The 14,526-nt window shown below is 35.2% G+C and overlaps 1 protein-coding gene across 4 annotated transcripts; it reads left to right on the forward strand.

Annotated features, from left to right (window-relative positions):
* The first annotated feature begins 499 nt into the window (after positions 1 to 499).
* LOC114151464 (disabled homolog 2-like) lies at positions 500 to 14,434 on the forward strand. 4 transcript variants are annotated; one of them, XM_028028687.1, is made up of 11 exons: positions 500 to 662; positions 1,842 to 2,080; positions 2,166 to 2,304; positions 4,228 to 4,361; positions 5,270 to 5,368; positions 6,800 to 6,931; positions 7,649 to 7,738; positions 7,824 to 7,871; positions 8,447 to 8,524; positions 8,781 to 8,874; positions 13,720 to 14,434. In XM_028028687.1, exons 2-11 carry the CDS (start codon positions 2,066 to 2,068, stop codon positions 14,046 to 14,048), a joined length of 1,158 nt encoding a protein of 385 aa, XP_027884488.1. In that variant the 5' UTR covers positions 500 to 662; positions 1,842 to 2,065; the 3' UTR covers positions 14,049 to 14,434. The 4 variants fall into 4 exon arrangements, with proteins under 4 accessions (XP_027884488.1, XP_027884489.1, XP_027884491.1 ...); XM_028028688.1 differs by having other exon boundaries at positions 501 to 662; positions 8,784 to 8,874; XM_028028690.1 differs by having other exon boundaries at positions 501 to 662; positions 8,462 to 8,524.
* Positions 14,435 to 14,526: the final 92 nt, after the last annotated feature.

Raw genomic sequence — 14,526 nt, forward strand, 5'->3', positions numbered from 1 at the left:
TGTACAAGTTATTCAGATGTGTCACAACTTTGCTGTAGTCTGGAAGATGACCCAACCAATGAAACTGGTTTGGATGTTCAGAAACAACCTGAAAACGGGCACTTCCAAGCTAAAGACTTGGCGTAGGGCCTGTGTGGGTAAGAAAAATGTCTTCTACAAAAATGTTTTTTGTGCTCAGAAAAGAAAAATAATCAGCTGTTTGGCCTCAACAAATTAACACTTATCTAGAAAGCGGGTTTCAACAGATGACTCGAACCAGAAGACCGGAGCTCTTTAATGTATTTTGGTGCCAATCCATAAAGAAATTTGTAAACGTAAGTATTTATTTACCTGTTATGCATAATTCACATTTTGCACGTTTTGGGTTTCAATTGCTTCTAAAAAACAGCTCAAGGCGCTTTAAAAAAACCCACAGCCGTTTTCAGGCAATAAGTTCATGTTTTATAAACCTCCCAACATTTGAAAGGCGCTGCGTCGTTACCTAGCAACCACAGCAGAGTTACCTAGCAACCCAAGCTGAGCTCCAGCTCGTTTAATCACCTGGTTTAAGAAAAGTGTTTTGTTGTTGACTTGCCATCCAGAAACTACTTGCTGCATGGATTCAGTGTTTAAACGGATTTGTAATGAACTCTTCGTGTGACTAACGCGGTTCTGGTCACTGAGTGAGTAACATACATGTAGGCTAAATGCCTGTCTTAGCTAGCAGATAAAAGCTACATTAGCTAAGCTAACTTTGCTAGTTCGGCAGTAAGTACTACTGTAAATATGACTAATGCTACACAGAGGTGGGTAGAGTACTCAAAAATTGTGGGCGAGTAACATTTGTAATGTACTTCTATTGGTAGCAACTAGTTACATTTACTCAGTTACATTTACTTGAGTAGCTTTTTTGATTAAAAACTTTTAGGAGTATTCTTTCTACGCTTTGCTTTTCACTTTTACTTGAGTAATTTCATTATGAAGTATCTCTACTCTTATTTGAGTAAATTGTTTGGGGGGATTATTTACCCACTGAATGAAAAACACGTTTTAACCAGAAATTTACCAGACACACACACAGAATTTTCTTCTACCTGATTTTGTTATTTTTTGTTTCTTATACGAATTATTGTCATTTTGGTTCTTAAAATACCAAAATTTTCATTTAACTTTATATTTTGGTCCTTCTGATGTAATTTTTAAGCATTAAATGATTGATAATTTGATCAGTTACTCAATACTTGAGTAGACTTTTTACCAATTACTTTTATACTCTTACTTGAGTAATTTCCTGGACAGCTACTTTTTACTTTTACTTGGGTAAAGATATGTTGATGTAGTTCTACTCTCACTTGAGTGTAACGTTTGGCTTCTCTACCACCTCTGGTTATAAGTTAGATAGGAGCAAGGTCAGAGCTAGTTATAATCTTGTGGCTTGTTTGTTGTTGTTATAGCTACTCCATAGCCCATGCCTATTAAGATGGCTGTCGGCTACAAAGTTCCCAGAAGAGTGACGTCACATGAGAACTATGTACTATGCACAAGTGTGATTTAAAAAATAAAACTTCTTGAAGATGTACAAGTGACATTTAACAGTTTTAATGACAAACCAAGCTGACACTGGAACTATTTTAATTGCTTTTGGTTTATCCGAGACGCTGAATTACATCATAAAATGCTTTCCCTTCATGTGTTTATTATATATTAACCTCAATGGTCACCTTACATAACCTGACGTCATATAAAAATAAAACACACAGTGTGTAGATGTAGGCTTTTTTAAAAAAATTGTTATAAGTATTTTGCAGACGCTCCAATCGTTTTGGTTTGTTTTTTTTCTGGTTGTAATTGGTTTATTTTAGGAAAATGCCACCAAAGAGCCGGTCGTCGAGGGAAATGCATGACCTTAGATGCACCATTGAGGGAGATCCTCCCTGTTGCTGCCTTTTTGTTCTGCTGAAAACATTCCCATGCATGTGGGCCTCCCAGCGGATGTTAATATATCACCAGTGAGTCTGCAGCCTGACCTTTGACCCCCCAGCAGCTTTGTCAGTGGGACAGGCCAAGCAGCTGGGTCAAAGTGAAGATGGATTCCCTGCAGGTGAGTCAAAGCAGGCACTCTCCTCTGCAAACATTTTCAGGTTTTTCCTTGCATTTTGATGGTGAGAAGTTTCTATTTTTGGCAGGAAAAACATCTGAAAGCTTCCAGGCTTTTGCAGAATCTTAAAGAAACAAACATTGTGACCGACACGGTGCAAACGGCCGCGGGCTATCTCGCACTGGGCCAAGAGGCTGTCAGAAGCTTGCCACCATACTTGACAAGAGGTATGAGAGTTTAGTTTGAGGTTTAGTCTCAGGAGAACGTCAGACGAGGCAAAAGGCGTGTTGCTATATTTGCAGTTTAAGGGATGGGCGCTGTACAGATTCAGGATGGAAACCAGGGTAGAAAAATTTGAGTTTTTCATTACAGTTTAGTTTTATTTTGTAGTGACTTTTTATCTGTCAGTCAGTTTTAATTAGTTTTTAGAGCATCTTTGCTTGTTTTATTAGTTTTTATTATCAGAGTTGGGTAGCAACTAGTTACATTTACTCAGTTACATTTACTTGAATAACTTTTAAGAAAAACATTTACTTTTAGAAGTATTTTTACTACGCTGTACTTTTCACTTTTACTTGAGTAATTTTAGTATGAAGTATTGCAGCTCGTACTTGAGTAAAATTTCTGGTTTCTCTACCCACTGAAGTAAAGCAAACATGTTTTAATTCACCAGACTCAGACACACACCTGCTGTTTTTGTTAAAGTTTTATAAGCTTTTACAGAAAGAAACTGGTTTGGAAACAGTTTCTTTTGCTATTTTTGTTATTAATATGAATTATTGTCATTTTGTTCTTTAAAATAACAAAATTTCCACCTAATTTTATATTTTGGTCCGTCTGATGATGTAATTTTTAAATATTGAATGATTGATAATTTGATTAGTTACTATGTACTTGAGTGGACTTTTTACCAAATACATTTTTACTCTTACTTGAGTAACTTCTTGGACGGATACTAATTACTTTTAATTAAGTAAAAATATGTTGAACTAGTGCTGCTAGTCTTATTTGAGTACAATTTTTGGGGTATTCTGCTCTCCTCTGATTAGTTAAATATTATTTAGTTTTTATTAGTTGTGGTAGTAGTTTCATACTTTTCATACTTTGGTTCATTATAAGTGCAGAATTTTAAAAACGTCATAGTGCTATGATTATGTATACAACAATTGGGTAATAAATACTCAACAGAAGACATAATGTTGAAAAAAGTATTATGTTGAACAACCTGCTGATTGGCCTTTTCTTGCTGACAGCTGATGTAAACTGCTTCACATCAGCTAATAAATATATTCATACACACGAAAACGAAGGATATTACATTTATGATTTCAATCTGTTTTAGTTAGTTTTATAAACGCTCGATATGGTTCCAGTTAGCTATCATTTTTCTCCTTTAACTACAGTTTTAATTTATTTCCAATAACAAAAACGTCTTTTCAATTTTTGTTATGTTGTTAGTTTTAGCTAAAATAAGTTTGACGGAGGTCAGAGGTTTTAACTGGTAAGAGTGAACACAGACGTCCTAAACATGGCGGCGTCTCGTGGGACGCCGCGTTTTGTTTTCCTGATGGGAAGCAGGTAGAACTTCTTCTTCTCTGTCCTTTCCTTTGTGTACTTCTGGAAGTCCTCCAGCTGCTCCAGCTGTTTTAGAGACATCACAAACACACACTGGAAACAATTCAAACAATTTTTTAACTAGAGGAAGCTTTTTACGTCGAGCTGATTAATGTCTGTTTATCTGGTGAGTGAGTCGTCCCGCTCAGCCTGGGATATTCTCTGTGTTTGGCCACCAAACGGAAAGAAAATCCGCTCCTGACATGTTAACCATTACAAGGATATTATGTTTTTATGAGAATATAAAACAAATGCTCCTGAAGTAGTCACTTTGAGAACATGCTGAGGTAAGCACTATAAAAAGCTTATGAGAATCTGATGATTTGACAAGTTTTTGTTAGTAAAATGAGCAACAAATGTGTAGAAAAGTGAAAAATATGTTTATATTTTATATTAATAAATTAAAAAACTCAACAAAATCATATTTGAGGTTAGATTTTAATGCACTTTTCAAAGCTGAAAACCTTTTACTGCTCCTGCAGCTCTTTGTGGTCTTGTTTCTGCTGATGGTTTAGTTTTTTTTGTGTGATTGTCAGGACCGGTTTTGGACCCCATTGGACCCCGGTACGAAGGGGACGGGGTCCGTTACAAGGCCAAGCTGATCGGCGTGGACCCGCTGCCGGACCCACAGGGAGAGAAGATGCTGCTGGACTCCATGATGAAACTGAAGGTAATCTGTTAAAAGCAGGTAAATGAATCTATTTCTCTCACAGTTCATATAAACATCAGAAAATGACACTGAAGAAGTAGATGAATAAAAATGGCGTCAGTTGGACTTGGAATTAGTACTTTTTATTTTACTGTTAGCTATAAAAGTGGTTTTAATAGGAAGTTATGAAATGTTGAGTCAGCTGCTTTGTGACTTTTGGTCCGTCCTGACAGCTGCTGCTCTCCTTCACTCAATTAGAGCTTCCTGAATCTAGGGGGCGCTAGTGAGACACAAACATGTCATCTCTGATTTGTCTTGGAAATGAACAAGGGAGTGTTTTGTTCTCAATCCTTAAAATATAATATAAAATTATAATTTTTATATATATATATATAAATATATACTGTATATACACAGTATATATATATAACGGAATCTAATTGGAATAATATTATTGATATATTAAAGTATTTATTGAATGTGGTAGTCTGTGATAAAAAGCTACACCATTATAAACAACATGAGGACACAACAATAGAAGAATTCAGTTGTTTTGGAAGCCAGAACTGAAACAGTTTTAGGTAAAATAATGTAGAAATAAACACACAAAACAAAAAAATATATAAAAAATTCACAGAATAATAGATAGAAGCCTAAATAGCCCAATTAGACAGTTTATCAGCAGAAATCTATATTTTTGGGGGTTGTTGCACTTTTAATGAATTTAGGAACATGAAATATTTAATTAAATCATCAAAAATGATATTAAGTTATATCTATGCAGTCGAAAAAGACCAGCAGAAGTGTTTCATTTGATCAAACGTGTTAAAATAACACAAAACCTTCACATCATGACTCTGCTACGGTTTCCTGTATTTCTGATCTGATCGAAGTTTTCCTTTGCGATTATTTTCCTGTTTGTATTGAAGGGATTTGAAGTTTCAGCGAGGAAACGGGGACAACACAAAATGAGGATCTGGCTGAAAATTTCCTCCAGTGGCCTAAAGATTTTGGATGAGCGAACCGGGGTGAGTCAGCCATCTCAGGTTCAACAGCCACGTGACACATGTTCCGCTTTTTCTCCTCACAGTTTGACCAAAAGTTCTCACAAGCCAGAAAAATAAAAACTAAAATTAAGCAATTTATCAGTCAATTTATGTTTACTGTTTGTCAGAAAGAGATGTTATTCATCATAGATCCAAAACTTTAGAAGGACTTTTCACCTGTGTTATATTAAAAGAAAGGATATCAATATTTGGACCGATATTGATATCTGATATTTGTATCGCTGTTATGGCTGGTAACTTGTACTTACCAATATTATATAATATCTCACTACAGTTTTGACATGTTTGGAAAAAGAACCTAACCAGAAACAGATTGAATAAAAATCGGTTGTTTGTGTTGGACCAGTTTTATTTATCAATATGTCAAAAAATGACTAATATCAGCTAATAATATATGGTGCCGACATATCGTGCATTCCTATCAAATTGTACAAATTGATGAAAACAGAATTTTGGGTCACTTTCTTTCAAAATCCTTGCTACATTTAGTTGTTTAACAAATTAAATAAAAGCTGATTTGACTATAGCAAAGTCAGCATTTCAGTAAGAGTATCTGGAAAAAGTAAAATATTTTATGTTGTACTTAACATTCTGCACTGTAAGAAAATGACGTCAGGAATAATTTTATTCTAATTAGTAAATAAAGAGACTCTATCTGGATCATTGGGATCTGAATTTCTATGATTCTTGAAAGCCACAGAAAATCACTCCACGTACCTCAAATGGCCCACGAGCCACACTTTGGACACCTCTGGGTGAAATATTTGATGCAAATCAGACAGATGGCACACAAATGCTTCGGAGAGTAAAAATGACATTACCGCCGTAAACATTTTTTCAAAGTTTTTCGGCCCTGTGTTAATGTTCAGACTGCAGTGAACAAAAATCTGCTTTCAAGGCAAATTTATTGCATTTTATTGGATTTTTCTCCTTACTGTTAGCTTCATACCAACAATAAGTGATCAAGTAAAGAGACTCAAACCAAGTATTTGACCTGCACTGCAAAAACACAAAATTAGCTTTGGTCTAGCTTCTAGTGCAAATATCTGAGCATGCTTGAAATGAGAAAAAACTAACTTAAACTAACTTTACAAGTAATTTTCCCATAAGAGAAATAATCTGCCACTTTTTCACCAGTACTAAGGAATTATTTTCTTAAAACAAGCTCATTTTTATTGTTGTACTTGTAAGTTATTTTTCTCTTATTTGCTCTAGAAACCAGACCAAAATTACTTGGTAATGTTTTGTGCTTTTGCAGTGTAGCTAAAGTTTAACCAGTGACCCGTTTTATCAGCTCTGATGTTTTCTTGTATAAACTGGAACTACCTGGTCACTATAAGTAGTTTTGAAGCCGAACTTGTTTCTAATGTTCTGTCTTTGTTTTGTTTTCAGATTGTTCTTCATGACCATGACAGATCCAGGATCAGCTCGGTGACCAAAGACAAGTCGGACCCGCGAGCGCTGGCCTACATCTACAGACAGGAAGACGCGTACATCCTGTTCTACATCAAGGCGGGACACCAGGTGACGACTCTCAGCGTTGCAGAGGATAATGTGACCAAGTCTCATCACTTTGGAAGATTTACACCCTTTCCCACATGACCATGATGTCGTTTTAAGGAGCATAATCAATAAGATCATATAAAATAGTTTGACTCGTTTAAATATTTGAATTGACAATTCCAGCGTCGGTAATTAAACATAACGAATAGCATTTTAATTGACGAAATAAGTAACATTTTCAATTCAAAAACCTCTTTTGCTGCTAAATTATTGAATAAAGACATAATATAATATAATATAATATAATATAATATAATATAATATAATGTATTTGAATTAATTATATTTAGTGATTGGACTCTATTCTGTTTTATAATTGAGTTTATTGCAGGGTCTGTAATTAATTAATAAAATTTTAAACAAAAACAAAATATCAACAAAAAACACAATTCCAATTCAAAAACCAATTTCTGCTAATTTTTAAAATAAATAGACGTATAAACTCAACAAAGATATTTATTATTTTTAATCTTTTATTTAGTTTTTAAACCAATTAGAGCTGTGGCTCCAGTTTTTTTGCTGATTTCCTGCAAATTATCTTTGATTTTTGTACTTGAACCATTAATTGGAATAATCTGAATTGGGTCGTAAAAAGGTCAGAATGAGTCGCATGTGGGGATAAGAAGAGGATATGGGTCTTGTTTAGGGTTGTGATTTTATTTACTTCATCGATTGCAGGCGGATCCAATAATTTTGGACATCATGGAGGTTTGTCAGCGTGTGGAGCAACAGGAAACTTCTCAGCAACACCAGGCTACGGCAAGCCAAGTCAGACATAATACAGTTTACATCTTTTATCAGTCTGTTTCTGATTGTTCGTTTTTTACCTTAATTTACTTTTTGTTATTTTCAGAATATCTCTTTAGTGATGCTGACTGACAATCCGGCTTCTCCAGCAATGGTAAATAAGCATTTTAAGAATTATAGTAAATGATTAATCTACTGATTAGTCTGATTAATCGATGAATCAGGTACAAAAAAATTGTCTCTTTCTGCACATTTTTCATTTAACCATTTGAGTCTTTTTAGACAATATTAGAAATATATTAAAAGATTCAAATGGCAAATAATTCAATTACTTTTTAAAAATAAAAACATAAAAAATTTTTTCTAGAAATGCAATGACAGCATTCCTTTAGCGAATGCTTGATTATTTGTAGCAAAGGATGCATCTGCAGATAAAAAAATACCGTCTACTAATATGTTGATTTGTTTTAGTTTCTTTTATGTAGAGCAGGTAAAGCTAAACATTACAATTGAGGATTTCTGATTATATTTAAAAATAAAGAAGATTTTTCATCTTAAATGCAAAATGAGTATATTTCTGTACAGTTTTGGTTTAATTACGGCTGTGAGTATGTTGCAAATGGCGTTTATTTGAGTCTATTCTACACTTGATGATTAATCGATTACTAAATTAGTTGACGATTATTTCAATAATCGAGTAATCATGACCGATCTGATTAATCGTTTCAGCCTTTTTTGTTTCAGGGAGCAGCTGTGGAGAATATGTTTAGTCCTCCACCTGCATCATCATCAGGACAAATAAATCAGGTGCATAAAACACAAAACATGACGTGACGTTCAGGGAATCAGTAACAGAAGCAAAAAAACACTTTTAACAAAAAAATGTAAATTATTTTCAGCTTTCCTGGGTTTTGGATTTTATGCATAAATAAAAAAATCTATGAACTGAGAAACTATCAGCTAAAAGTTTGTCAGAGAGTAAAATCTTATATGTGCAGTGAGAGTAGATGACATCCTGTCTCATATTAAAGAAAATAAATTGTTTTTTCTTGTTTTCCGTCAGCAGACGTCTCCTAGTAATGAACTGTTGGAGATATTTTCTCCGCCACTGACAGATCCTCTGACTCCCAATAACATCCCACCTGTCAGCCAGCCAGGTGAGTCAGAACCCAGGGGCGTCCAACCTGTGGCCCAGGGGCCATTTGTAGCCCTTGGAACAATTGTGTGTGGCCCCCAGCTGCAGGTAATAATGGTACAAATCTGGCCCTGAAGTGGAAACTTTTGTTATTTTTAGGATGAAAATTTCATTTACACATTTAATTTAATTTGTCTTTAACACACAGTGTTAGGCACACGGTATTTTCGTGTTTGATTTTAATTTCACGGTAAGTAAATTTAAATTTTTCACTCAAAACAAAAACTAGAGCACATCATTTCTCCTATTAAAATGGTTAACAGATTAAAGTTCTTATTTTGGTGCTGATAATAGATTAAAACATTAATTAGATCAAATGAGGTGAATTCCAAAATTACCCAAAAGGTTTGGAAACTGTCCGCCCTTTTATTAAGACAAAAAAAAATAATAGCCATTTTGTTTCATTAAATTATTGCATATTTGATTTATTGCTGAGCTGCGGAAAAGGTTCAGTGCCGCTGGCAAAACAAGGAATCTGACTTTAAAGCCAGAATCCTGAGGAAAAGTCAGAATTTTCTTTTAGTGCCTTTTCCCTTTTCCTGAGTACTGAGCCCATTAAAAAAATACCAAATTACTTTTGTGTTTTCAGTTGGAAAAACAAAATGGCCCCAGAGTCGTTTCCACTTTGGGATTCTGGAGCAAAAAGTTTGGAAAAAATCTGCTTTGACCTGTTTATGTAACGGCAGCAGAGACTCGTTCTGCAGACATAACGTCTAAAAATGTTTTAATTTTATGTGTCTGTGTTAAAGTCGACATCTTGTGCCATGGCTCGGTGCAGTCTTTGGATTAAAAACCATTAAAGCCGACCCAAACAGAACAGCGTCCTCAGGACGGATGGGATGTCGTCCTTTACAGTGAGACGATTAGTCGCCATGTTTGGGAAGCAAAGAGCGTTTTTATTTAGAGGTTTTATTTAAGACTTGACAGAGCATAAAACAAAGTCCATGGAGATGATATAAAACTGCACAAAAAACCCAGGAGTTTACAAACCAGTTAAAAACAAAATTGTTTTTAGAAAACCTGAAGACATTTCTGAGGATTCAAATCAGACTCAGATTTCATCTGCTTGACATTCTGTCAGATAAATAAATACAAACCGCTGCTACCTCTCTGTTAATGACCAAAAAACCTTTAAACTGACAGAAATAATGATAAATAAAATTTACTGAAAATGAACCAATGAAAATCAGAAATTGTTTTTAAATGTGGTTCAATAGAATCATTGAAAAAATGAAACAGGACAAAAATAATGAGATGCTAAGTTAAAGTATGTCCTGTAATTAGCATTGTACAGTGAGTACGGAAAGTATTCAGATCCCTTTAAACTTTCACTCTTTGTTTCATTGCAGCCGTTTGCTAAAATCAAAAAAGTCAAGATTTCTTGTGAATGTACACTCAGCCCCCCATCTTGACAGAAAATAACAAAAATCTAGAAATGTTTAGCAAATTTATTAAAAAAGAAAAACTGAAATATCACATGGCCATAAAACAGCTCTATGTAGATGGTACGACGTTCAAAAGTCATGGTTAATTTAATTTAACTTTAATTTTCTTTGGGATCAATAAATATTTTTGAAATTGAATTTGAGCTACTTATGACCAGAGTTGGTAAACTTTGACATGAGGAATCAGTGAACATCTTCTTAATTATGAGTAAATTAATTAAATCTAAACAAAAATTGCAGCTTCAGTCAGACATAAATGAACAATTTGTAATAAAATGTCCCAGTAATTTAACAGTTATCTGCCTTTCCAGCCATTTCACTGCTTGATTCATCTATTCCAATAATCCCAGTTGGAGTGCTGTGTGGGGATCTTTCATGAACTTAATCTGAAGTATTTTAGTTTGAGCATCACTTCCCTAAATTATATTTAGTTTTACCGCATTGTATTAAACAGCACAGCAGCAATAAGGAACTACCATCAGATGATGATGATGAAGAAGAAGTGAGAAATGTGGCTCTGACTAACTGCGTTTCCAAAAACCTAGAAACTTTTGGTTTAAGAAGCAGAGAATGATAAACGTCTGATTTTACATTTTTCTCTCTAAATTGATTTCAATCTGGAGAGACTCAGACAGAAAAGAATAAACGATTAGGAAATTTATTGACAAAAAATGAATAACAGTTCTTTGGCGCTCGGGCCCCGGCTGGAGATTTGAGCAGTGAATTCCGGCGAATTCAGATGAGCCCATCAACGCTGAATAGGGATACTCCCCCCGGGGCCCGACACTGGTGGTGGAGGTTGGGAAAGATGACGTCTTGAAATGCTGGTGGAGAAGGGGAGGAGGTGGGTTGAGCAAAGCTGGAAAGCAACTGGCGGCGTGGGTGTGGAGCCTTTTAACAGAGCTTGATTGAAGATTGGAGAAGGCGGGTCGAGGTCCAGTGATGAAGATGACGCAGTAATTAGATGGAATGGGTGGAGCGGAAGTCTTCCAGCTTGAACTTGCGCCTAGGCTTCATGACTACTTGATCAGTAATGCCTGTCCTCCTGTCTGTGTCTGGTGTCTCCATGGCAACACACTGTAGCATAGCAACAGCGCTGACCGGAATGTTCCGAACATTAACAGCAGCCATTTATTATCACTTCTGATGGTTTGTGTCTCATTAAATTAATACATTTTTATGCATATTTACCTTTAATTTTACTAAAAGGTCAGACCAAAGTGGAGATTTGAGAAAACTTCATATTTAGGTTTACATGTGAGGAAACTTGAGATTTGGGATCTCGATTGTTGCAGTTTGCGACAAATAATACGCCAGTATATCCACATACTTATTATTCCCAATCAACATCGACTTGTATTTTTTAAATTTTATATTCTAATATGCTATTTTAAACTAGTTTAACCCACACAGATGAACTTTGTGGCAGCATATTTAACTCCTAACAGGAAGTCGTGGTTGTTTTGAAGCAATCTGATTGACTGACAGTGGTTTTAACTTTGCACTACGCCGCCCCCTATGGGTTTGGCATATTTACTGCAACGCTCTGAGCCGTATTTGTGTAGATTCATGTAAATGAAAACTTTTCTGAAATTGATTTCGTTTATACAATATTTTTTGAACGATTTGGAGCTCTAAGAGATTCTGACTCTAAGCACACCGCATCACATGTGACTTGTAACAAGTTTCCCTGGTCTCCTTCAAAATAAGACAAAAAAGAACCACTTTTGCTTTTTCTGTAAGGAGAGCAGCTGTTGTAAAGTTTCTTATCTCAACACACTAAATTATAAATGGAGAAATAAAACAATAAAGCAAGTTTATTTTGGTAAGAAATATCACTATGAAGTAAAGTTGTAACTAATTCTTATTTTTTCTGATCTAACTCAAATATTTAATAATTTTGCATTTCAAATATTACCAATGAAATTTTATATCAGCAGTCTAAATGCCAAATTATATTTTATTCTCTGTAGTTATTGTCTTTTTTACAAATTTCAATTGTTCCTTATTTATCTTTTTATTATAATTCAACCTGCTTAGCGTTGAGTTTTACCAGCATTAACCAGTTAATGTGAATTTGTGAAGTACTCAAAAGATTAAGTAACATTTTTTTTAATATTAGGTATTCAGTTCAGACTAAATTAGTTTTAGCACCCATGTTTGTAAAAGTCCTTTGTATTTTCACTGACTGACTTGTGGAAGTCTGCAGAATATTTCTGCCACCAGCTGCATTAGATGTAACACATTGGCACAGAGGAAACATTTTTCCAAATTCTTCACCGTACCATTTAAAATAGCCTTGATATACAGTCAGATTTCTCTGCTTTCTTTAATCTGCGCCAGTAGTGTGAAATAGGAATGCTGCATTTAGAAAAACAACCTCGTTATGTAAAATGAAAAGCAGAATCTGTGTTTTTATCATGTCGGCTGTTTTGACTAAAACACAGGAGGAAACACAGGTTAGCATCTACTGCATTATATTTAAATAAGGTTCCAGTTTTCCAAACAATGGGATTATTTATAGTTATAGATTAGTGTGTTGCTAGAAACCATCATCATTTATGAGCTTCAGCGAAAACAGAAATGGTGGCATGGATGAATAACGGGGAACTTTCTCCTCAGATTGTTAAAGTGGCAACGCAGCAATAACCAGAAATTATACACAGTAAGAATATCACCACTTCAACATGTATTTACTCAAGAAAAAGTCAAAAGTATCTGTCCAAGAAATTACTCAAGATTAAACAAGTATTTGGTAAAAAGTTGACCAGCCGGGCCACTGAGTTACTGATCAAATTATCAATCGTTTAATATTTAAATATTACACAATCAGACGGACCAAAATTTTAAGTCAAGTAGAAATGTTGGTATTTTAAGGATCGAAATGACAATAATTCATATAAATAACAAAAACCTTTCAAAATCAGGCAAAAGAAAATTTTTCCAAATCAGTTTCTTTCAATAAAAAACTTATAAAACTTTAACAGAAGCTGCAGGTCTGAGTCTGGTGAATCTTTGGTTAAAACATGTTTGATTTTTATTCAGTGGGTTGAAAATCCAGAAGTTTTACTCAAGTAGCAGAAGAAATGCTTCATAATAAAATTACTCAAGTGACAGTAAAGAGAACATCACAGTAAAAATAATCCTAAAAGTTACTCAAGTAAATGTAACTAGTTGTGTAAATCTTAATATTCTTATGTAGAGTTGCTGGGAAGCTGGACCGTCAGTCGGCGTCACTAAAGAAATATCTAAAAACTTATTTCACTTACCAATAAACCAAAATGCTCAGGTTTTTGTTACCAAAGCTTTTCTGTTTTCAGTGGGTTTGCAGAGTAACGTTTAGATCTTTTCTTCTCCGTCAGAGTCTCCACATCCCATCCTGTCCACCGCTCAGCTGCTCTCCATGTTCCCCACCCAGCCACCAGGGGGCTCTCCATACATCTCCCCACCAGTGTCTCCCAGTTCAATGCCCTGGAATCAGCAGGGGCTTACTGGAAACCAGTGGCCCTTGTTCCCACCCGGGCCACCGGTGGCGGTTACAGCGCCCCCTGCTGCTGTCCTGCCTCCACCCGGATTCATGATGACGGTGAACCCAGCCATGCCGCCGCTAGTTGACGGATACCAGAACGCCTCACACCCCGCGTACCCGCCGGGCTGCGCTCCTGCACCGGACAACAACCCGCTGCTCTGAACCGGCAGGACGGGAACGGTTGGCCGACCCAATTTATGTCCCCAAATATTTAAATGTTGATGAGGATTCAAGACTTTAATGAACTATTTGCTAAATTAACACTTTCCATCTGGAAAACACAATTCTTTATAAAAAAAAAAGTTAACTAAAAGTTATCATAAAATTATTAATCTGTGATACAAAGAGATCATTTAATGCAAACCACATTTAGTATTCTGCTTATTTTCTGTTTTTGCTGATTTTAAAACTCTTAATCACTGATATGATGATTCGTTAATTCGGGATCAGAAAATGTTCTGTTTTGTGTTTTTAAGGAGTTTTCTGCTGCACAAACTTTAAACTAAATTAGATCTTTTATTGAATTAAATGACGCCTGAGAAAACAGAGTTTTGATGCTGTATCTTTAATTTATGATTCTTTGCTTTTGCCGAGCGTTGGCAATTCCAAAAATACAAGAACTGCAACTAATTATTCAGAC

The sequence above is a fragment of the Xiphophorus couchianus genome, chromosome 9, assembly GCF_001444195.1.
Source record: "Xiphophorus couchianus chromosome 9, X_couchianus-1.0, whole genome shotgun sequence".
Lineage (NCBI taxonomy): Eukaryota > Metazoa > Chordata > Actinopteri > Cyprinodontiformes > Poeciliidae > Xiphophorus > Xiphophorus couchianus.